This window comes from Bubalus bubalis, chromosome 16 (genome assembly GCF_019923935.1).
Source record: "Bubalus bubalis isolate 160015118507 breed Murrah chromosome 16, NDDB_SH_1, whole genome shotgun sequence".
NCBI lineage: Eukaryota > Metazoa > Chordata > Mammalia > Artiodactyla > Bovidae > Bubalus > Bubalus bubalis.
In genome coordinates this window covers 79,290,369-79,314,887 of record NC_059172.1, presented here as the reverse complement: position 1 = coordinate 79,314,887, position 24,519 = coordinate 79,290,369, and the positions used below count along the sequence as shown (strand labels likewise).

The 24,519-nt window shown below is 42.4% G+C and overlaps 1 protein-coding gene across 14 annotated transcripts in view; it reads left to right on the top strand.

Moving 5' to 3' along the window:
- The first annotated feature begins 830 nt into the window (after positions 1 to 830).
- Positions 831 to 24,519, top strand: part of TMEM123 (transmembrane protein 123) — an 80,368-nt gene continuing 56,679 nt past the window's right edge. Inside the window, exons 1-6 of one of the 14 annotated variants that reach the window (XM_045163027.1) lie at positions 831 to 1,024; positions 5,879 to 5,935; positions 9,205 to 9,258; positions 14,285 to 14,344; positions 18,416 to 18,493; positions 22,423 to 22,482. In XM_045163027.1, coding sequence (XP_045018962.1) covers positions 925 to 1,024; positions 5,879 to 5,935; positions 9,205 to 9,258; positions 14,285 to 14,344; positions 18,416 to 18,493; positions 22,423 to 22,482 — 409 coding nt within the window. In that variant the 5' untranslated portion in view covers positions 831 to 924. The remainder of the gene's footprint in view (positions 1,025 to 5,878; positions 5,936 to 9,204; positions 9,259 to 14,284; positions 14,345 to 18,415; positions 18,494 to 22,422; positions 22,483 to 24,519) is intronic. The other 13 variants (XM_045163030.1, XM_045163024.1, XM_025267017.3 and 10 more) reach the window with 13 other exon arrangements.

Sequence of the window (24,519 nt, the reverse complement as noted above, 5' to 3'; positions counted from 1 at the left end):
TCTCCCGCATTGCGGGCAGACGCTTTACCGTCTGAGCCACCAACGAATCATAAACTTAAACGAATTTGTCTTTTCCACCCCCCCCCCCCCCCCGCCTCATCTCAGAAAAACAACAACAACAAAAACCCTCTGACGGCCCAGGACCCCTCAAAGGGGATCCCATCTACTCCAGCTTCTTTCCTGGACCTCCCTTTACGCCGCCCTCGCCCAAGGCTTCTCCCTGTCACTCGAAGCCGCAAGCATCCCCCGCACCCCACCAGAAAACTACTCTTCAAAGACTTCCTTCCGAGCCCAGCAAAGCCCGGCGCGCTCCCTATCCGGAGAGGCAGCAGGTGCTCGCTTTTTTCCAAAAAAAACGAAACTGCCATTTCCGGGGGGGGGGTGGGGGAAGGAACTTGATGAAGCGTTCTGGGGCTCGCAGACGCGCGCGGGAAGGGGAGGTGGCGAGGAGAGCCCCTCGCGCCCAATCGCAAGCCCCGCCCTGTCCCCGCCCCTCCGCCTCAGCCCCTCTGCCTCGGCCCCGCCCCACCGCCTCGGCCCCGTCCCTCCGCCTTAGCCCCGCTGCCTCGGCCCGCCCCTCCATCTCAGCCCCGCCCCTCCACCTCAGCCCTGCCCCGCCCCCACGTCTCGGTCCCGCCCCCTCAGCCCCCCGCCCAGCCCCCTCAGCCCCCCGCCCAGCCCCCTCAGCCCCCCCCCCCCCCCCGCCCCGACGCCTCGGCCCCGCCCAGCCCCACCTCCTGGGCCGGCACGCGACGCCCCCTCCGGGCCAGGTTCCCGCGCCCGATTTGGTGTTTGGGGGGAGGCGGCGGGAGGGGTGGTGTGCGCGGCGGAAGGGGAAGGGGGAGGGGAAGGGGAGCAGGCTCTCAGCCGTGCCGCAGCCGCTCGGTGAGGACCCGCGAGGCCTCGGCGTCCCGCCTCGGAACAATGGGACTCGGCGCCCGAGGTTTCCTGACGTTGCTGGCCCTGGGGGTCGTGCTGGGGGTGGCGCTGCTGAAGGTTTTCACGGACAGCGCGGACCCCGAGGGTGAGTGGCCGCGGGGTCGCCCACGGCCCGCGAGCCTCCCGGCTGGCTGTGGCCGCGCGGAAAGTTGTGCGAGTGTGGGGACGAGCGCGCGGCGGCCGTGCGCGGGCCTCAGGGCGGCGAGGGGCGGCCGGGCGGCCTCGCGCCTCGCGTGGCCGCCGGCTGACGGGGCGCCTGGCCCTCTCCTCAGCTCCGGGGCGCGCCGCGGTCGCGGCCGGAGGGCAGCGAGTCACCTGTTGCGCTACCGACGACCGGCCTGCAGCGCGGTTGTTACAGCCTTTCCCCGAAGTTAACGTTTCTCGGGGAGGTTAGAGTTCCTCTCAGGCTTCCTTTTGTAAACGGTTAGGGGGACTGGAAAATATGTCTACCGACTCCTGAGCGGACGTGTCTACCAGTTAGTTGTGAACCTTTCAGCGTTTTCTGGCGTCTCATCGCCTCGTGTAAAATCAAACCAATTATGCATATAGTCTTAAGGACCCCAGACGCCTCAAGTTTGCACTTTGGGGCTCATGTGGCAGGTTGGGAGCTTCGGGGGCATGCGGCAAGCCCTCCCGGGCTCAGGTGATGCTCGCGCCCTTGTGGATGGCCGCTCCGGTCCCTCGTGTACCGTAAACAGCTGCCGAGGCGCATCGGCTCTGCCGCCTTGAACAGCTGCGCGGATGTTAGGAGTTCAGGACACCGCCAGTAGAGTCATGACAGAGTGATTTTGACCTTTCGCTTCTGGGGGAAGGAAGGTGTCCCTTTAGGCCCTTGGCCTTTTGGGGACTTTTTCGATAAAGCGGCGAAAGCTGGGATTTCCTGTGTAAATTCTGTTTTCTCTTTGTCAACTCTAATAGAAGTCAGATAACTGGTTAATGATCAGTAAACCATAATAAGTTAGTTTAAAGACCCAAGCTTTTCATGGCTTTTAAATTCTCTCCACTGTATATTTAGCTTTACATTAGTTTTATCCAGCAGTTTGCAAAACCAGATAATTCAGACACAACGCCTACTTTTGCTAGAATAATCTGGGTGAATTAGACAACGATTTTCGTTTGTTTTGCTGAATTTTTTTGTTTGCTTTGCTGAATTGCACATGTGACAGACTAGCTTTGTAGACCACATTTTGAGATCACTTAAGGAAAGAAGATCAGTAAAAGCATGTCCATCGTATTTTCAATATTACGAGGTGTTTGATTGTAAAAGTGAACAGTCTAGAGTTAAAGAGTATAACTTTGTGCTAATTTTATACCAGTATTTATGTCAGTAGGTCTCCATTTTTTATGTTACTTTGTGAAAGTATACGTTTTTATTGTTTCTCTGAATTACTGAGTAGAGAAAAAGTGTCCTTGCTTTTCTTTTACCCTCATAACAGATTTTTTTGCCCTAATTTAATACTCACTGTTTGACAGTTCTGTTTATTACCTGATATCTCACTAGATGTTAATGCTGTTTGAAAAATTTGGAATGCTCTACTATGTGAGAGCCTTGATTTCATGAACCGGTATAACCAATGTAAGCAGGAATCCATTTCTCCAGACTATAATGTCACCTTGAAACTAAAGGAAGGTTCTATAAAGGACATCTCAAAAGAATGAATAAATGTTGTCCTAGTGTTTATAGGTAATCTGTAATCCGTTTAAAGTGTCATTGTGAAGTATAGTGATTTTTGTCATACTAGAGTTCCGTAACTAATTTTTACTAGACACTTTCATCTCACTCTGTGAGCTTCTCACTCTGTGCTAATTGAGGTCCATACTTCATCCCATTGGATCCTTCCAGTATTATACCCATTTTATAAATGAGGAAATTGAGGCTTAGAAGTTACTTAACTTGTGCAAAGTGAAACAACAAATAGATGTTTGATTTTAGAGGCCAGAATCAATCTTTCAACCATTTTCCACTAAGCTACATTGTGTGATGTTGACTCTTCAAGCAATACTGTCATTGCCCAGAATATTGTGGGAAAAGATAAAAAGATTACTGAAATTCTACTTTTAAGATTTTCTTCAGTCTGCTGCATAATTTCATACATATTTTCGCTGAAGGAGGAGGGATAGTATGAATAAGTTAGCAAGCCAGCAAACGGGATAGAATGTGGTAGTACAATGAAAGATATAAGGGAGGGGAAAGCTGTTAGTCAGGACTGTTAGCAGTAGCAAGTGACAGAAACCTACCTTAAACAAGCATAGGGGAAAGGAAGGACTTTAATGACCATGAAGGAAAAGTCCAAGGGTTGAGGTAGCTTCAGAAATGCTGCCTTCAAGAGTTCAAACAGGTTGCTAAGAGATGGCCATTTCTAACACTCTAGATTACATCTGTCAAACCTTAGGCAAGCCCTAAAGTGTTCTTAGCCTGCAGGGGGAATCCAAATAAGAGGAACTTTCTAAAGTGATTCAGTTCAGTTCAGTTTAGTCACTCAGTCATGTCCAACTCTTTGTGACCACATGGATTGCAGCACGCCAGGCCTCCCTGTCCATCACCAACTCTCGAAGCCTACTCAAACTCATGTCCACCGAGTCAATGATGCCATCCAACCATCTCATCCTCTGTCGTCCCCTTCTCCTCCCACCTTCAATCTTTCCCAGTGTCAAGATCTTTTCAGATGAATCAGTTCTTCACATCAGTTGGCCAAAGTATTGGAGTTTAAGCTTCAGCAACAGTCCTTCCAATGAATATTCAGGACTGATTTCCTTTAGGATGGACTGGTTGGATCTCCTTGCAGTCCAAGGGACTCTCAAGGGTCTTCTCCAACACTGAAGTTCAAAAGCACCAATTCTTTGGTGCTCAGCTTTCTTTATAGTCCAACTCTCACATCCATAAAGGACTACTGGAAAAACCATAGCTTTGACCAGATGGACCTATGTTGGCAAAGTGATATCTCTGCTTTTTAATATACTGTCTAAAGTGATTGCCACACTTCAAAAACCACCATAATGGGTAGCCAATTAGGAGATGAAATTAATCTTTAATGATTCTGGGCCACTTTATGAACTTAATTCCATTTAGAGTAGTATTGTGCTATATAATACTTGAGTCTTTTTTTGTCAAGTAAAGCATCCACCTCCTTGTACCTAGATTGTCCAAGACATTCTTTATTTCAGCTTGCACACAGTAAGTACTTCATAAGTATTTTTTGAAAAAAGGTGAAGAGCTTAGAAGATAGTTTCTGCCTTCTTCCTCAAGTCAAAAAAAGAAAAAAAAGTAAAGCACCCGTCATAAGAGTGACAACAGCAGGGAGAGAAAAACAGGAGGCTCTTGTAATCTGGGCAAAAAATGAAGACATGGGGTAATGGGGATAAGTGGGTAGACTCTAGATCTCCTTGGGGTGTGGAACTGAAATCATTGCTAATGGATTGGATGGTGGAGTGAGGAAGAAGGAAGACTCAAAAGATAACTTCCTGGTGTTAGGGTTGAGCAACCAGCAATGCAACAACTGGGAACAACTGCCAACTTCCAGAGGGCAGAAGCAGGTTTATTGTAGAAAATCAACACTTCCATTTGGCACTCTGATGTACACACTTTGGAATCAAACAGCCTGGTCCACATCTGAGACTCCGCCGCTTACTGGCTGGGTGGCCAGAATCTGCCTGAAGGCAAGAGACCCTGGTTTGATTCCTGAGTGGGAAAGATCCCCTGGAGAAAGGGATCGGCTACCGACTCCAGTATTCGTGGGCTTCTCTGGTGGCTCAGATGGTAAAGAATCCGCCTGCGGTGCAGGAGACCTGGATTCAATCCCTGGGTTGCGAAGATTCCCCTGGAGGAGGACTTGGCAACTCACTCCAGTATTCTTACCTGGAGAATCTCTGTGGACAGAGGTGCCTGGTGGGCTACAGTCAATGGGATTACAAAGAGTCAAACACAATGGAACAACTAAACACAGCTGGGTGGTCCCCTGTGGGTCTTTTATGGGTCTTCTATCACTGCCTAGCTGTATTCCTGTCACAGAATTGTTTTGGGGGTTAGATGGGCTAATGCAGGTTACATGCTCCCCACAAGGCCTGGCATGTAGTAAGCCCTTCATAGTATTGGCAGTTATTTGCTACCTGCTGCTAAATGCATCTAAATACATAGCCTACTGACCTTGATCTTTTTCAGGTTTAATCTTCACACCATAGTCTTTTGGGATAAATGCATTATGGTTCCAGCAAAAGGAAGAAATTTGCACACAGAGTAAAGATAGCTCCATCAGAATTGTTATTGCTTACTTTCTTTGTACTTGGGAGGTTTTTGCTGTGGGGAGGGCCTTCTTTGGAAGTACACAATAACATACTTGCTCGCCTCCCATGTAATATATGTATTTAATCTTCCCTTATACAAAGATCCAAGGTGAATAATGGACCCTGAAAAGTTGCTTAACTGGAGCATAGAATTCTTCCAAACTTTTTCCAAATTTTAAGTTACTAGTTAAAAATTCAAAGAATTGTATCAACAATGCTTCCAATTTTATGTGAAAATCCTAACCCACTTCATCTTCTCTCCATTGTATGAAGTTAGGCGTGCTGGTGCACAAGACCTTGGGCACTCATTAGTAGTAAGGGTGGTCCACTCTCCTCAGAAGAGCAAAGTTGTCTGTAGTAGAAATTCCTCATAACCACATGGCCTCCTGTCCAAACTATTTTATCAGTGGCTGGCACATAGTAAGTACTAGGTAAGTGTGTACATTAGCTATATGTTTTCTGTCTTAAAAAATCTAGTAATACAGATCTAGATTTATGAACAGTTTCAAGGCACATTTCATAGAAGCAGTGCAAAAGTAGAACTTCCTACAGAATAATCTACCCTGCCACCCCTCAGGGGCTGAAAGAAACATATCTCTAGTAACTTTAGTTAAATATTGATGGCCGTTATTCACAGGATATTTCTTTGTTTTTACAGGATCTGCAAGCCAAAAGAATCCTATGTCTGTAGAAAATTCCAATGATAACCAAGGAGGTGAGTTTAAAAAGGTCAGAAAACGAATTATGTGCCTAGCATACATAAAGTAATATCAGCTAGTCCAGTACATGTAAACTGGTACACTGACATGTCTTAACCATGATTTGTGCATTTGTGAATACTTAAAGCCTACCATCAAAGGCTTCCCTTAGTAGGCATCAGGAAATGATAGTTCACTGGATTCATCATCTTTCTCAGTTTAGCAAAGTTGTCAGTAAATTCTAGAACTATTAATTAAAAAATGCTGGAATTTATTACTGAGTTTTCAAGCACAATTTTAGGTATGACATTTTGCGCTCTGCCTATGAATACGAACTAGAATTCATAAATCTGCTGATCTTGCTGGTGGAAGAAATCACTTTAAGCTGGTCAGCCATGGCAGCCTTAATTTGCCTTGGTGGACTCTAAGGAGACCCTGCTTATATTTCACCCATCAGTTAGATTTCAGTCCACCCCCTTGCTTCCTTATTGAAAAGGTAGATGAGGCTTTTTTTCTTCTGCTTTTAGTTTAGGACAGATGGATTTCTTCCTTGATTTTCTGAACTAACATGGAAGCATAGGAACCAGACTAATGTTATAATAATAGTACCATCAACGCATGTTTCTTCTAAGTGATATTTAGTTTATCTTCTCACTGCCTTTATTAAGAGTGACAGAGGTAGAAACTTAAAAAAGGTACACAAATCCTATCACTGGACCCATTTTTTCTACTTATATTCAACAAATATTTATTAAGTGTCTTTAATGTGTGGACACAGTACAAAAGGGACCAAGCTCTGACTTCTTGGAGTTTTTGTTTGCTTTTTGTGTTATTTTATTGTTGAAACATGCATGTAACATAAAATTCACAACGTTAGCCATTTTTAAGTGTACAGGTGGCATTAGATACATTTACAATATTATGCAATTTTTTTTGAAAATATTTTTATTTTATAGCTGTGACTAGATGGACCTTTGTTTGCAAAGTAATGTCTCTGCTCTTTAATATGCTATCTATATAGTGATTGCCAAACTTCAAAAGCCACCATAATGGGTAGCCAATTAGGAGATGAAATTAATCTTTAATGAATCTGTGCCACTTTATGAACTTAATTCCATTTAGTGAAGTGTTCTCCTGTAATACTTGGTCTTTTTTTGTCATGTAAAGTATCCGCCTCCTTGTACTTAGATTGTCCAAGACAGTCTTTATTTCAGTGCTTGCACACAGTAGGTACTTCATACGTATATTTTGAAAAAGGTGAAGAGGTCTTAAAACTAGAAAGTGCTTAGAAAGAGAGCAGTTTCTGCCTTCTTCCTCAGTCCAGAGAAAAGAAAAATGGAAAACATGCATCATAAGAGTGACGACAGCAGGGAGAGAAAAACAGGAGGCTCTTGTAATCCAGGCAAAAGATGAAGACATGGGTAATGGGGATAAGAGGGTAGAGTCTAGATCTCCTTGGGGTGTGGAACTGAAATCATTGCTAATGGATTGGATGGTGGAGTGAGGAAGAAGGAAGAATGAAAAGATAACTTCCTGGCGTTAGGGTTGAGCAACCAGCAGTGCAAGAACTGGGAAAGTGCGGGCAGAAGCAGGTTTATCATAGAAAATCAGCACTTCGATGTGGCACTCTCATGTACGCGCTTTGAAATCAAACAGCCTGGTCCGCATCTGAGAATCCACCACTTACTGGCTGGGTGGCCAGATTCGCCTGCAAGGCAGGAAACCCTGGTTCGATTCCTGAGTGGGAAAGATCCCCCTGGAGAACAGGATCAGCTACCTACTCCAGTATTCATGGGCTTCCATGGTGACTCAGATGGTAAAGAATCCACCTGCAGTGCAGTAGACCTGGATTCAATCCCTGGGTTGGGAAGATTCCCTGGAGGAGGACATGGCAACTCACTCCAGTATTCTTACCTGGATCATCTCCATGGACAAAGGTGCCTGGTGGGCTATAGTCCACAGGATCTCAGAGTCAGACACAGCGGAGCAACTAAACACAGCTGGGTGGTCTCCTATGGGTCTCCTGTGGGTCTTCCTATGGGTCTTCTGTCACTGCCTAGCTGTGTTCCTGTCTCAGAACTGTTTGGGGGTTAGATGAGCTAATGCAGGTTACATGCTCCCCACAGGTCCTGGCACTTTTAAGCCCTTCATAATATTGCCAGTTATTTGGTAACTGCTGCTAAATACATCTAAATATATGGTCTACTGACCTTGATCTTTTCCAGATTTAATCTTCACACAATAGCTTTTGGGGAATAATGTACTATAGTTCCAGCAAGAGGAAGAAATCTTCTCACACAGTAACGATAGCTCCATCAGAATTGTTATTGCTTACTTTCTTTTTACTTCAAAGGTTTTTTTTGAGGGGAGGCCTTCTTTGTGAAAAGTACACAATAATACACTTGCTCGCCTCCCATGTAATATATGTTTTTAATCTTCCATTATGTAAAGATCCAGGGTAAATAATGCACCCTGAAAAGTTGCTTAACTGAAGCATAGAATTCTTCCAAACTTTTTCCAAATTTTAAGGTACTAGTTAAAAATTCCGGAGAAGGCGATGGCAACCCACTCCAGTACTCTTGCCTGGAAAATCCCATGGATGGAGGAACCTGGTAGGCTGCAGTCCATGGCATCATGAAGAGTCAGACCTGACCCGGTGACTTCATTTTCACTTTTCACTTTCCTGCAATGGAGAAGGAAATGGCAACCCACTCCAGTGTTCTTCCCTGGAGAATCCCAGGGATGGGTTGCCTGGTGGGCTGCCGTCTTTGGGGTCGCACAGAGTTGGACACGACTGAAGCGAATTAGCAGCAGCAGTTAAAAATTCAAAGAATTATCTTGAGAAGGCTTCCAACTTTACATGAAAACCCTAAGCGACTTCATCTTCTCTCCATTGTTTTACGTTAGGTGTGCTGGTGCACAAGACCTGGGCACTCATTAATAGTAAGGGTGGTCCCCTGTCCTCAGAAGAGCAGAGTTGTTAGTAGTAGAAATACCTCATAACCACATGGCCTCATGTCCAAACTATTTTTCAGTGGGTGGCACATAGTAAGTACCTGGTAAGTGTGTACATTAGCTATATGTTTTCTATCTTAAATAATCCAGTAATAGAGATCTAGATTTATGAACAATTTCAAGGCATGTTTCATAGAAACAGTACAAAAGTAGAATGTCCTGTGGAATAATCTACCCTCCCAACCCACATAGGCTGAAAGAAAAACATTGCCAGTACCCTTAGTTAAATATTGATGTCCTTTCTTCACAGAATATTTCTTTGTTTTTATAGGAACTGCAGACAATGATCCTAAATCTCTAGAAAACTCCAAGGATAACCAAGGAGGTGAGTTTAAAAAGGTCAAAAAATGGATTATCTGCCTAGCATACATAAAGTAATAACAGCTAGTCAAGTACACGTAAGCTGGTACACTGACCCGTCCTAACCATGATTTGTGCATTTGTCAGTACTTAAAGCCTACCATCAAAGGCTTCCCTTAGTAGGCATCAGAAAATGATAGTTCACTGGATTCACCACCTTTCTAAGTCTAGCAAAGTTGTGAGTAAATTCTAAAACTATTAATAAAAACATATGGGAATATATTACTGAATGTAGAAGCACATTTTTAGGTATGACATTTTGGGCTCTGCCTATGAATATGACTAGAATTCATAAATCTGCTGATCTTGCTGGTGGAAGAAATCACTTTAAGCTGGTCAGCCATGGCAGCCTTAATTTGCCTTCAATCCACCCCCTTGCTTCCCTATTGAAACACTAGATGAGGCTCTTTTCTTGCGCCTTTAGTTTGGGACAGATGGATTTCTTCCTTGATTTTCTCAATTAACATCAAAGGATAGGAACAAGACTGATGTTATATAGTACCATCAACGCATGTTTCTTCTAAGTAATATTTAGTTTATCTTCTCACTGCCTTTATTAAGAGTGACAGGAGTAGAAACTTAAAAAGGTACAAAAATCCTATCACTGGACCCATTTTTTCAGCAAATATTTATTGAGCGTCTCTAATGTGTGGACACAGTACAAAAGGGACCAAGCTCTGACTTCTGGGAGTTTTTATTTGTTTTTTTGTGACATTTTATTGTTGAAACATACACATAACTTAAAATTCACAGAGTTAGCCATTTTTAAGTGTTCAGTTCAGTTCAGTTCAGTCACTCAGTCATGTTCAACTCTTCAAAACCCCATGAACTGCAGCGTGCCAGGCCTCCCTGTCCATCACCAACTCCTGGACTCCACCCAAACTCATGTGCATCGAGTCGGTGAGGCCATCCAGCCATCTCATCCTCTGTCGTCCCCTTCTCCTCCTGCCCCCAATCTCTCCCAGCATCAAGGTCTTTTCCAATGAGTCAGCTCTTCGCATGAGGTGGCCAAAGTACTGGAGTTTCAGCCTCAGCATCATTCCTTCCAAAGAACACCCAGGACTGATCTCCTTTAGGATGGACTGGTTGGATCTCTTTGCAGTCCAAGGGACTTTCAAGAGTCTTCTCCAACACCACAGTTCAAAAGCATCAGTTCTTCAGCACTCAGCTTTCTTCACAGTCCAACTCTCACATCCATACATGACCGCTGGAGAAACCATAGCCTTGACTAGACGGACCTTTGTTGGCAAAATAATATCTCTGCTTTTGAATATGCTATCTAGGTTGATCATAACTTTCTTTCCAAAGAGTAAGTGTCTTTTAATTTCATGGCTTCAGTCACCGTCTACAGTGATTTTGGAGTGCAAAAAAATAAGTCTGTCACTGTTTCCACTTTTTCCACATCTATTTCCCATGAAATGATGGGATCAGATGCCACCATCTTAGTTTTCTGAATTTTGAGTTTTAAGCCAACTTTTTCACTCTCCTCTTCACTTTCATCAAGAGGCTTTTGAGTTCCTCTTCACTTTCTGCCATAAGGGTGGTGTCATCTGCATGTCTGAGGTTATTGATATTTCTCCCAGCAATCTTGGTTCCATCTTGTGCTTCTTCCAGCCCAGCGTTTCTCATGATGTACTCTGCATAGAAGTTAAATAAGCAAGATGACAATATACAGCCTTGACATACTCCTTTTCCTATTTGGAACCAGTCTGTTGTTCCATGTCCAGTTCTAACTGTTGCTTCCTACCTGCATATAGGTTTCTCAAGAGGCAGGTCAGGTGGTCTGGTTTTCCCATCTCTTTCAGAATTTTCCAAAGCGTGTTGTGATCCACACAGTCAAAGGCTTTGGCATAGTCAATAAAGCAGAAATAGATGTTTTTCTGGAACTCTTTTGTGTTTTCAATGATTCAGCGGATGTTGGCAATTTGATCTCTGGTTCCTCTGCCTTTTCAAAAACAAGCTTGAACATCTGGAAGTTCACGGTTCATGTACTGCTGAAGCCTGGCTTGGAGAATTTTGAACATTACTTTACTAGCATGTGAGATGAGTGCAATTGTGCAGTACTTTAAGCATTCTTTGGCATTGCCTTTCTTTGACAATACACTTTCTTTTTAAGTGTACAGGTGGCATTAAATACATTCACAATGCTGTGTAGTGTCATGGAGACTTTTTATTAAACTTTTATTGAAGTACAGTTAATTTGCAATGTTGTGTTCATTTCTGCTGTACAGCAAAATGACTTAGTTATATACATGTATACATTCTTTTCATTTTCTTTTCCTTGTGGTTTATTGCAGAATAGTAAATGGAGTTCCCTGAGCACCGTTGTTGTTTCTTAGTTCTGTATGTAACAGTTTGCATCTACTAACCCCAGACTCCTAGTCCCTCCCTCCCCGACCCTTCTCCCCCTTGGAAACCCTGTGTCTGTTCTGTATGTCTGTGAGTCTGTTTCTACTTCATAGATAGGTTCATTTTTGTCATATTTTAGATTCCACATATAAGTGATTTGTTGTTGTTTAGTTACTAAGTTGTGTCTGACTCTGTGACCCCATGGACTGCAGCATGCCAAGCTTCCCTGTCCTTCATCTCTCCCAGAGTTTGCTCAAACTCATGTCCATTTAATCAGATTACTGATTAATCAGTGATCAACCCATCCTGTCACTTCATCCTCTGTTGCCCCCTTCTGCTTTTGCCTTCAATCTTTCCAAGCATCAGGGTCTTTTCCAATGAGTCAGCTCTTTGCATCAGGTGGCCAAAGTATTGTAGCTTCAACATCAGTCTTTGCAATGAACATTGAGGGTTGTTTACTTTGGGATTGACTGCTTTGATCTCCTTGTAATCCAAGGGACTTTCAAGAGTCTTCTTGCAACACCACAGTTAAACACCATCAATTCTTTGGCACTCAGCTTTCTTTATAGTCCACCTCTCACACGCATACATGACTACTGCAAAAACCATAGCTTTGACTGGACAGACTATTTTTTGCAAAGGAATGTCTCTGCTTTTTAATATGCTATCTATAAAGTGATTGCCAGACTTCAAAAGCCACCATAATGGGTAGCCAGTTAGGTGATGAAATTAATCTTTAATGGATCTGTGGCTCTTTATGAACTTAACTTAATTCCATTTAGTGAAGTATTCTGCTGTGATACTTGGTCTTTATTTGTCATGTAAAGCACCCAACTCCTTGTACTTAGAAAGTCCAAGACAGTCTTTATTTTAGTGCTTGAACACAGTAGGTACTTCATAAGTATTTTTTGAAAAAGGTGAAGAGATTTTAAACTAGAAGAGCTTAGAAAGAAGGCAGTTTCTGCCTTCTTCCTCAAGCCAAAAAAAAAAAAAAAAGTAAAGCATCTGTCATAAGAGTGACAACAACAAGGAGAGAAAAACAGGAGGCTCCTGTAATCTGGGCAAAAGATGAAGACTGGGGCAATGGGGATAAGTGGGTAGAGTCTAGATCTACTTGGGGTGTGGAACTGAAATCATTGCTAATAGATTGGATGGCGGAGTGAGGAAGAAGGAAGAATGAAAAGATAACTTCCTGGTGTTAGGGTTGAGCAACCAGCAATGCAACAACTGGGAACATGCGGGCAGAAGCAGGTTTATCGTAGAAAATCAACACTTCAATTTGGCACTCTCATGTACGCGCTTTGGAATCAAACAGCCTGGTCCACATCTGAGAATCCACCGCTTACTGGCTGGGTAGCCAGAATCTGCCTGCAAGGCAGGAGACCCTGGTTTGAATCCTGAGTGGGAAAGATCCCCTGGAGAAAGGGATCGGCTACCCAAGCCAGTGTTCATGGGCTTCCATGGTGGCTCAGATGGTAAAGAATCCACCTGCAGTGCAGGAGACCTGGATTCCATCCCTGGGTTGGGAAGATCCCCTGGAGGAGGACATGGCAACTCACTCCAGTATTCTTGCCTGGAGCATCTCCATGGACAGAGGTGCCTGGTGGGCTACAGTCCACGGGATCACAGAGTCAGACACAGCGGAGCAATCAAACACAGCTGGGTGGCCTCCTATGTGTCTCCTATGGGTCTTCTGTCACTGCCTAGCTGTGTTCCTGTCGCAGAATATTTTGGGGGTTAGATGGGCTAATGCAGGTTACATGCTCCCCACAAGGCGTGGCATGTAGTAAGCCCTTCAAAATATTGTCAATTATTTGCTACCTGCTGCTAAATACATAGTCTGCTGATCTTGATCTTTTTCAGGTTTAATCTTCACAGCATAGTCTTTTGGGATAAATGGATTATGGTTCCAGCAAGAGGAAGAAATTGGCAGAAAGAGTAAAGATAGCTCTATCAGAATTGTTATTGCTTACTTTCTTTGTACTTGGGAGTTTTTTGGGTTGGCGGAGGCATACTTTGGGGAAGTACAAAATAACATACTTGCTGGCCTCCCATGTAATATAAGTGTTTAATCTTCCATTATATAAAGATCCAGGGTGAATAAAGCACCCTGAAAAGCTGCTTATCTGGAGCATAGAATTCTTCCATACTTTTTCCAAATTTTAAGTTACTAGTTAAAAATTCAAAGAATTATAACAAGGAGGCTTCCAAGTTTACATGAAAACCCTAAGCCATTTCACCTTCTCTCTATTGTATGAAGTTAGGCGTGCTGGTGCACAAGACCTGGGCACTCGTTAACAGTAAGGGTGTCCACTCTCCTCAGAAGAGCAGAGTTGTCAGTAGTAGAAATTCCTCATAACCACATGGCCTCATGTCCAATCTATTTTATCAGTGGCTGGCACATAGTAAGTACCTGGTAAGTGTTACATTAGCTACATGTTTTCTGTCTTTAAAAATCCAGTGATGCAGATCTAGATTTATGAACAGTTTCAAGGCATGTTTCATAGAAGCAGTGCAAAAGTAGAACTTCCTGTGGAATAATCTACCCTGCCACCCCTCAGGGGCCGAAAAAAACATATTGCCAGTACCCTTAGTTCAATGTTGATGGCCTTTCTTCACAGGATATTTCTTTGTTTTTATAGGATCTTCAAGCCAGAATAATCCTCAGTCTGGAGGAAACTCCAACGGTAACAACCAAGCAGGTGAGTTTTATAAGGTCAGAAAACGGATTATCTGCCTAGCATACATAAAGTAATATCAGCTAGTCCAGTACATGTAAACTGGTACACAGGCCTGTCTTAACCATGATTTGTGCATTTGTGAATACTTAAAGCCTACCATCAAAGGCTTCCCTTAGTAGGCATCAGGAAATGATAGTTCACTGGATTCACCATCTTTCTCAGTCTAGCAAAGTTGTGAGTTAATTCTAAAACTATTAATAAAAACATACTGGAATGTATTACTGAGTTTTCTAGCACATTTTTTGGTATGACATTGTGTGCTCTGCCTATGGATATGAACTAGAATTCATAAATCTGCTGATCTTGCTGGTGGAAGAAATCACTTTAAGCTGGTCAGCCATGGCAGCCTTAAATTGCCTTGGTGGACTCTAAGGAGACCCTGCTTATATTTCACCCATCAGATAAATTTCCATCCACGCCCTTGCTTCCTTATTGAAACAATAGATGAGGCTTTTTTCTTGTGCTTTTAGGTTGGGACAGATGGATTTCTTCCTTGATTTTCTCAATTAACATGTAAAGATAGGAGCAGACTGATGTTATAAATAATAGTACCATCAACGCATGTTTCTTCTAAGTGATATTTAGTTTATCTTCTCACTGCCTTTATTAAGAGTGATAGAGGTAGAAACTTAAAAAGGGTACACAAATGCTATCACTGGACCCATATTTTCTACTTTGATTCAACAAATATTTATTGAGTGTCTCTAATGTGTGGACACAGTACAAAAGGGACCAAGCTCTGACTTCTTGGAGTTTTTCTTTGTTTTTTGTGTTATTCTATTGTTGAAACACACACATAACTAAAAATTCACAGAGTTAGCCATTTTTCAGTGTAGAGGTGGCATTAAATACATTCACAATGTTGTACAGTGTCGTGGAGATTTTTTAGTAATTTTTTATTGAAGTACAATTAATTTACAATGTTGTGTTCATTTCTGCTGTATAGCAAAATGAGTTACTTATATACATGTATACATTATTTTTTATTTTCTTTTCCATTATGGTTTATTCCAGAATAGTAAATTGAGTTTCCTGTGCACTGTTGTGGTTTCTGAATTCTATATGTAACAGTTTGCATCGACTAGCCTCAAACTCCTAGTCCCCTCCTCCCTGACCCCTGCTCCCCCTTGGAAACCCTAAGTCTGTTCTGTATGTCTGTGAGTCTGTTTCTACTTCAAACATAGGTTCATTTGCTCCATTTTTTGGTTCCACATATAAGGGATTTGTTGTTGTTTAGTCACTAAATTGTGTTTGACTCTGTGACCCCATGGACTACAGCATGCCAAGTCTCCCTGTCCTTCATGTCTCCTGGAGTTTGTTTAAATTCATGTCCATTTAATCAGATCACTGATTAATCAGTGATTAATCCATCCAGTCACCTCATGCTCTGTTCTCCCCTTCTGCTTTTGCCTTCAATCTTTCCCAGCATCAGGGTCTTTTCCATTGAGTCAGCTCTTTGCATCAGGTGGCCAAAGTATTGTAGCTACAGCATGAGTCTTTCCAATGAATGTTGAGGGTCTCATTGCAGTCCAAGAGACTCTTACGAATCTTCTCTGGCACCACATTCAAAAGCATCAGTTATTTTGTGTTGAGCCTTCTTTATGGTCTAACTCACATCTGTACATGACTACTGTCAAAACCATAGCTTTGACTAGACGGACCTTGGTTGGACCTTTTTAATAAGCTAAGTATAAAGTGATTGCAGACTACAAAAGCCACCAGCCACCATAATGGGTAGACAATTAGGAGATGAAATTAATCTTTAATGAATCTGTGCCACTTTATGAACTCAAGTCCATTTAGTGAAGTATTCTGCTGAAATACTTGGCTTTTTTTGTCAGGTAAAGTACCTGCCTCCTTGTACTTAGATTGTCCAAGACATTCTTTATTTCAGTGCTTGCACACAGTAGGTACGTCATAAGTATTTTTGAAAAAGGGTGAAGAGGTCTTAAAACTAGAAAGAGCTTAGAAAGAGAGCAGTTTCTGCCTTCTTCCTCAGTCCAGAGAAAAGAAAAATGGAAAACATGCATCATAAGAGTGACGACAGCAGGGAGAGAAAAACAGGAGGCTCTTGTAATCCGGGCAAAAGATGAAGACATGGGGTAATGGGGATAAGAGGGTAGAGTCTAGATCTCCTTGGGGTGTGGAACTGAAATCATTGCTAATGGATTGGATGGTGGAGTGAGGAAGAAGGAAGAATGAAAAGATAACTTCCTGGCGTTAGGGTTGAGCAACCAGCAGTGCAAGAACTGGGAAAGTGCGGGCAGAAGCAGGTTTATCGTAGAAAATCAGCACTTCGATTTGGCACTCTCTTGTATGCGCTTTGGAATCAAACAGCCTGGTCCACATCTGAGAATCCGCCGCTTACTGGCTGGGTGGCCAGAATCTGGTGCAAGGCAGAAGACCCTGGTTCAATTCCTGAGTGGGAAAGATCCCCTGGAGAAAGGGATTGGCTACCCACTCCAGTATTAATGGGTTTCCATGGTGGCTCAGATGGTAACGAATCCACCTATAGTGCAGGAGACCTGGATTCAATCGCTGGGTTGGGAAGATCCCTTGGAGGAGGACATGGCAAGTCACTCCAGTATTCTTCCCTGGAGCATCTCCATGGACAGAGGTGCCTGGAGGGCTACAGTCCACAGGATTGCAAAGAGTCAGACACAGCGGAGCAACTAAACACAGCTGGGTGGCCTCCTATGTGTCTCTTGTGAGTCTTCTATCACTGCCTAGCTATATTCCTGTCGCAGAAATGTTTTGGGGGTTAGTTGGGCTAATGCAGGTTACATGGTCCCCACAAGGTGTGGCATGTAGTAAGCCCTTCATAATATTGTCAATTATTTGCTGCTGCTGCTAAGTGACTTCAGTCATGTTTGACTCTGTGCGACCCCAGAGACAGCAACCCACCAGGCTCCCCCATCCCAATTACTTGCTACCTGCTGCTGCTGCTGCTAAATCGCTTCAGTCATGTCCAACTCTGTGCGACCCCATAGACGGCAGCCCATCAGACTCCACCATCCCTGGGATTCTCCAGGCAAGAACACTGGAGCGGGTTGCCATTTCCTTCTCTAATGCATGAAAGAGAAAAGTGAAAGTGAAGTCGCTCAGTCGTGTCCTACTCTTAGCGACCCCATGGACTGCAGCCTACCAGGCTCCTCCATCCACGGTATTTTCCAGGCCAGAGTACTGGAGTAGGGTGCCATTGCCTTCTCCTAAATACATCTAAATACATAATCTGCTGACTTTGATCTGTTTCAGGTTTAATGTTCACACCATAATCTTTTGGGATAAATGCATTATGGTTCCAGCAAGAGAAAGAAATTTGCGCACAGAGTAAAAATAGTACCATCAGATATCTTATTGCTTACTGTCTTTGTACTTGGGAGGTTTTTGGGGTGGGGGAGGTCTTCTTTGTGAAAAGTACACAATAACTGACTTGCTCGCCTCCCATGTAATATATGTGTTTAATCTTCCCTTATGCAAAGATCCAGGGTGAATAATGCACCCTGAAAAGTTGCTTAACTGAAGCATAGAATTCTTCCAAAGTTTTTTCCAAATTTTAAGTTACTAGTTAAAAATTCAAAGAATTACATCAAGAAGGCTTCCAAGTTTACATGAAAACCCTAAGCCACTTCATCTTCTCTCCATTGTATGAAGTTAGGCGTACTGGTATACCAGACCTGGGGCACTCATTAATAGTAAGGGTGGTCCACTCTCCTTAGAAGAGCAGAGTTGTCAGTAGTAGAAATTCCTCATAATCACAAGGCCTCATGTCCAATCTATTTTATCAGTGGCTGGCACATAGTAAGTACCTGCTAAGTGTTACATTAGCTATGTGTCTTCAGTCTGAAAGAAATCCAGTGATGCAGATCTAGATTTATGAACAGTTTCAAGGCATGTTTCATAGAAGCAGTGCAAAAGTAGAATTGCCTATGGAATAATCTACCCTCTCACCCCCAAGAGTCGAAAGAAACAAAAAAAAAAGAAGCATAATGCCAGTATCGTTAGGTAAATATTGATGGTCGTTCTTCACAGGATATTTCTTTGTATTTAAAGGACCTCCAAACCAGCAGAATCTTCAATCTGCAGGAAACTCCAATGATAACCAAGGAGGTGAGTTTAAAAATTTCAGAAAACGGATTATCTGCCTAGCATACATAAAGTAATATCAGCTAGTCCAGTCCATGTAAGCCTGTGCACTGACCTGTGTTAACCATGATTTGTGCATTTGTTACTACTTAAAGCCTACCATCGGGCTGCAGTTCATGGGGCCTCTAAGAGTCGGACATGACTGAGCGACTTCACTTTCACTTTTCACTGTCATGAATTGGAGAAGTTGAAATGGCAACCCACTCCAGTGTTCTTGCCTGGAGAATCCCAGGGACGGGGGAGCCTGGTGGGCTGCCGTCTGTGGGGTCACACAGAGTCGGACACGACTGAAGTGACTTAGCAGCAGCAGCAGCAAAGCCTACCATTGGCTTCCCTTAGTAGGCATCAGGAAATGATAGTTCACTGGATTCACCATCTTTCTCAGTCTAGCAAAGTTGTGAGTAAATTCTAAAACTATTAATAAAAACATACTGGAATGTATTACTGAGTTTTCTAGCACATTTTTTGGTATGACATTGTGCGCTCTGCCTATGGATGTGAACTAGAATTCATAAATCTGCTGATCTTGCTGGTGGAAGAAATCACTTTAAGCTGGTCAGCCATGGCAGCCTTAATTTGTCTTGCTGGACTCTAAGGAGACCCTGCTTATATTTCACCCATCAGTTAAATTTCCATCCACGCCCTTGCTTCCTTATTGAAACAATAGATGAGGCTTTTTTCTTGTGCTTTTTGTTTGGGACAGATGGATTTCTTCCTTGATTTTCTCAATTAACATGTAAAGATAGGAGCAGACTGATGTTATAAATAATAGTACCATCAATGCATGTTTGTTCTAAGTGATATTTAGTTTATCTTCTCACTGCCTTTATTAAGAGTGACAGAGGTAGAAACTTAAAAAAGGCACACAAATCCTATCACTGGACCCATATTTTCTACTTTTATTCAACAAATATTTATTGAGTGTCTCTAATGTGTGGACACAGTACAAAAGGGACCAAGCTCTGACTTCTTGGAGTTTTTCTTTGTTTTTTGTGTTATTTTATTGTTGAAACATACACATAACATAAAATTCACAATGTAGGCATTTATCAGTGTAGAGGTGGCATTAAATACATTCACAACATTGTGCAGTGTCATGGAGATTTTTTAGTAATTTTTTGTTGAAGTGCAGTTAACTTGCAGTGTTGTGTTCAGTTCTGCTATACAGCAAAATGACTTAGTTATATACATGTATACATTCTTTTCATTTTCTTTTCTATTGTGGTTTATTGCAGAATAGTAAATGAAGTTCCCTGAGCACCATTGTTCTTTCTTAGTTCTATATGTAACAGTTTGCATCTACTAACCCCGGACTCCTAGTCCCTCCCTCCCAGACCCAGGCTCCCCCCTTGGAAAGCCTATGTCTGTTCTGTATGTCTGTGAGTCTGTTTCTACTTCATAGATAGGTTCATTTGTAGCATATTTTATATTCCACACGTAAGTGATTGTTGATGTTTAGTCACTAAGTCGTGTCTGACTCTGTGACCCCATGGACTGCAGCATGCCGAGCTTCCCTGTCCTTCATGTCTCCCAGAGTTTGCTCGAACTCTTGTCCATTTAATAGATCACTGATTAATTAGTGATTAATCCATCTAGTCACTTCATCCTCTGTTGTCCCCTTCTGTTTCTGCCTTCAATCTTTCCCAGCATCAGGGTCTTTTCCAATGAGTCAGCTCTTTGCATCAGGTGGCCAAAGTATTATAGCTCAGCATCAGTCTTTCCAAGGAATATTGAGGTTGATGTTCTTTAGGATTGACTGGTTTGATCTCCTTGCTGTCCAAGGGACTCTTAAGAATCTTCTCCGGCACCACATTCAAAATCATCAATTCTTTGTGTTCAGCCTTCTGTATGTTCTGACTCACATGTGCACCTGACTACTGTAAAAACCATAGATTTGACTAGACGGACCTTTGAAGGCAAAATAATATCTCTGCTTTTTAATAAGCTATGTATAAAGTGGTTGCCAGACTTCAAAAGTCACCATAATGGGTAGCCAATTAGGAGATCAAACTAATCTAATGAATCTGTGCCACTTTATGAACTTAAGCCCATTTAGTGAAGTATTCTGCTGTAATACTTGGTCTTTTTTTGTCATGTGAAGCACCCACTTCCCTGTACTTTGATCGTCCAAGACATTCTTTATTTCAGTGCTTGCACACAGTAGGTACTTCCTAAGTATTTTTTGAAAAAGGTGAAGAGGTCCTAAAACTGGAAACAGCTAGAAGGAGGGCAGTTTCTGCCTTCTTCCTCAATCCAGAGAAAAGAAAAATGGAAAACATCCATCATAAGAGTGACAACAGCAGGGAGAGAAAAACAGGAGGCTCTTGTAATCCGGGCAAAAGATGAAGACATGGGGTAATGGGGATAAGTGGGTAGAGTCTAGATCTACTTGGGGTGTGGAACTGAAATCATTGCTAATGGATTGGATGGTGGAGTGAGGAAGAAGGAAGAATGAAAAGATAACTTCCTGGTGCGGGCAGAAGCAGGTTTATCGTAGAAAATCAGCACTTCGATTTGGCATCTCATGTATGCGCTTTGGAATCAAACAGCCTGGTCCACATCTGAGAATCCGCCGCTTACTGGCTGGGTGGCCAGAATCTGCCTGCAAGGCAGGAGACCCTGGTTTGATTCCTGGGTGGGAAAGATCCCCTGGAGAAAGGGATCGGCTACCCACTCCAGTATTCATGGGCTTCCATGGTGGCTCAGATGGTAACGAATCCACCTGCAGTGCAGGAGACCTGGATTCCATCCCTGGGTTGGGAAGATCCCCTGGAGAAGAACATGGCAAGTCACTCCAGTATTCTTGCCTGGAGAATTTCCATGGACAGAGGTGCCTGGTGGGCTACATTCCATGGGATTGCAAAGAGTCAGACACAATGGAGCAACTAAACACAGCTGGATGGTCTCCTATGGGTCTCCTGTGGGTCTTTTGTGGGTCTTCTGTCACTGCCTAGCTGTGTTCCTGTCACAGAATTGTTTTGGGGGTTAGTTGGGCTAATGCAGGTTATATGGTCCCCACAAGGCCTGGCATGTAGTAAGCCCTTCATAATATTGTCAGTTATTTGCTACCTGCTGCTAAATACATCTAAATACATGGTCTACTGACCTTGATCTTTTTCAAGTTTAATCTTCACAGCATAGTCTTTTGGTATAAATGGATTATGGTTCCAGCAAGAGGAAGATTGGCAGACAGAGTAAACATAGCTTCTTCAGAATTGTTTCTGTGTACTTTCCTCGTACTTGGGAGGTTTTTGGTGTGGGGGTGGCCTTCTTTGGGAAAGTACACAGTAACATACTTGCTTGCCTCCCATGTAATAAATGTGTTTAATCTTCCATTATATAAAGATCCAGGATGAATAATGCACCCTAAAAAGTTGCTTAACTAGAGCATGAATTCCTCCAAATTTTTCCATATTTTAAGTTAGTAGTTAAAAATTCAAAGAATTATATCAAGAAGGCTTCCAAGTTTATGTGAAAACCATAAGCCACTTCATCTTCTCTCCATGGTATGAAGTTAGGCGTGCTGGTGCACAAGACCTGGGCACTCGTTAACAGTAAGGGTGTCCACTCTCCTCAGAAGAGCAGAGTTGTCAGTAGAAATTCCTCATAACCACAAGGCCTCATGTCCAAACTATTTTATCAGTGGCTGGCACATAGTAAGTACCTGGTAAGTGTTACATTAGCTACATGTTTTCTGTCTTTAAAAATCCAGTGATGCAGATCTAGATTTATGAACAGTTTCAAGGCATGTTTCATAGAAGCAGTGCAAAAGTAGAATTTCCTGTGGAATAATCTACCCTGCCACACCTCAGAAGCCGAAAGAAACATATTGCCAGTACCCTTAGTTCAATATTGATGGCCTTTCTTCACAGGATATTTCTTTGTTTTTATAGGATCTTCAAGCCAGAATAATCCTCAGTCTGGAGGAAACTCCAATGGTAAAAACCAAGCAGGTGAGTTTTATAAGGTCAGAAAACGGATTATCTGCCTAGATACATAAAGTAATATCAGCTAGTCCAGTACATGTAAGCCTGTACACAGGCCTGTCTTAACCATGATTTGTGCGTTTGTGAATACTTAAAGCCTACCATCAAAGGCTTCCCTTAGTAGGCATCAGAAAATGATAGTTCACTGGATTCACCATCTTTCTCAGTCTAGCAAAGTTGTGAGTAAATTCTAAAACTATTAATAAAAACATACTGGAATGTATTACTGAGTTTTCTAGCACATTTTTTGGTATGACATTGTGCGCTCTGCCTATGGATATGAACTAAAATTCATAAATCTGCTGATCTTGCTGGTGGAAGAAATCACTTTAAGCTGGTCAGCCATGGCAGCCTTAATTTGCCTTGGTGGACTAGTTTAAGACCCTTCTTATGTTTCACCCATCAATTAGATTTCAATCCACCCACTTGCTTCTTATTGAAACAGTAGATTAGGCTTTTTTGTTATGATTTTAGTTTGGGAGAGATGGATTTCTTCCTTGATTTCCTGAATTAACATGGATAAATAGGAACCTGATTGATGTTATAAATAATAGTACCATCAACACATGTTTCTTCTAAGTGATATTTAGTTTATCTTCTCACTGCGTTTATTAAGAGTTACAGAGGTAGAAACTTTAAAAAGGTACACAAATCCTGTCACTGGACCCATTTTTTCTACTTTTATTCAACAGATATTGAGTGTCTCTAATGTGTGGACACAGTACAAAAGGGACCAAGCTCTGACTTCTTGGAGTTTTTCTTTGTTTTTTGTGTTATTCTATTGTTGAAACACACACATAACTAAAAATTCACAGAGTTAGCCATTTTTCAGTGTTGAGGTGGCATTAAATACATTCACAATGTTGTACAGTGTCGTGGAGATTTTTTAGTAATTTTTTATTGAAGTACAGTTAATTTACAATGTTGTGTTCATTTCTGCTGTAGAGCAAAATTACGTAGTTATATACATGTATACATTGTTTTTTATTTTCTTTTCCATTATGGTTTATTCCAGAATAGTAAATGGAGTTCCCTGTGCACTGTTGTGGTTTCTGAATTCTATATGTAACAGTTTGCATCGACTAACTCCAAACTCTTAGACCCCCCCTCCCCAACCCCTGTTCCCCCTTGGAAATCCTAAGTCTGTTCTGTATGTCTGTGAGTCTGTTTCTACTTCAAACATAGGTTCATTTGCTCCATTTTTTGGTTCCACATATAAGGGATTTGTTGTTGTTTAGTCACTAAGTTGTGTCTGACTCTGTGACCACATGGACTGCAGCATGCCAAGGTTCCCGGTCCTTCGTGTCTCCTGGAGTTTGTTCAAACTCATGTCCATTTAATCAGATCACTGATTAATCCGTGAGTAATCCATCCAATCACCTCATCCTCTGTTGCCCCCTTCTGCTTTTGCCTTCAGTCTTGCCCAGCATCAGGGTCTTTTCCAGCGAGTCAGCTCTTTGCATCAGGTGGCCAAAGTATTGTAGCTTCAGCATCAGTCTTTCCAATGAATATTGAAGGTTGATTTTCTTTAGGATTGACTGGTTTGATCTCATTGCAGTCCAAGAGACTCTTACGAATCTTCTCTTGCACCACATTCAAAAGCATCAGTTATTTTGTGTTGAGTCTTCTTTATGGTTCAACTCACATCTGCACATGCCTACTGTCAAAACCATAGCTTTGACTAGGCGGACCTTGGTTAGACCTTTTTAATAAGCTAAGTATAAAGTGATTGCAGTCTTCAAAGGCCACCATAAAGGGTATCCAGTTAGGAGATGAAATTAATCTTTAATGAATCTGTGGCACTTTATGAACTTAAGTCCATTTAGTGAAGTATTCTGCTGTAATACTTGGTCTCTTTTTCTCACGTAAAGCACCCGCCTCCCTGTACTTAGATCATCCAAGACATTCTTTATATCAGTGCTTGCACACAGTAGGTACTTGATAGGTATTTTTGAAAAAGGGTGAAGAGGTCTTAAAACTAGAAAGAGCTTAGAAGGGAGTTTC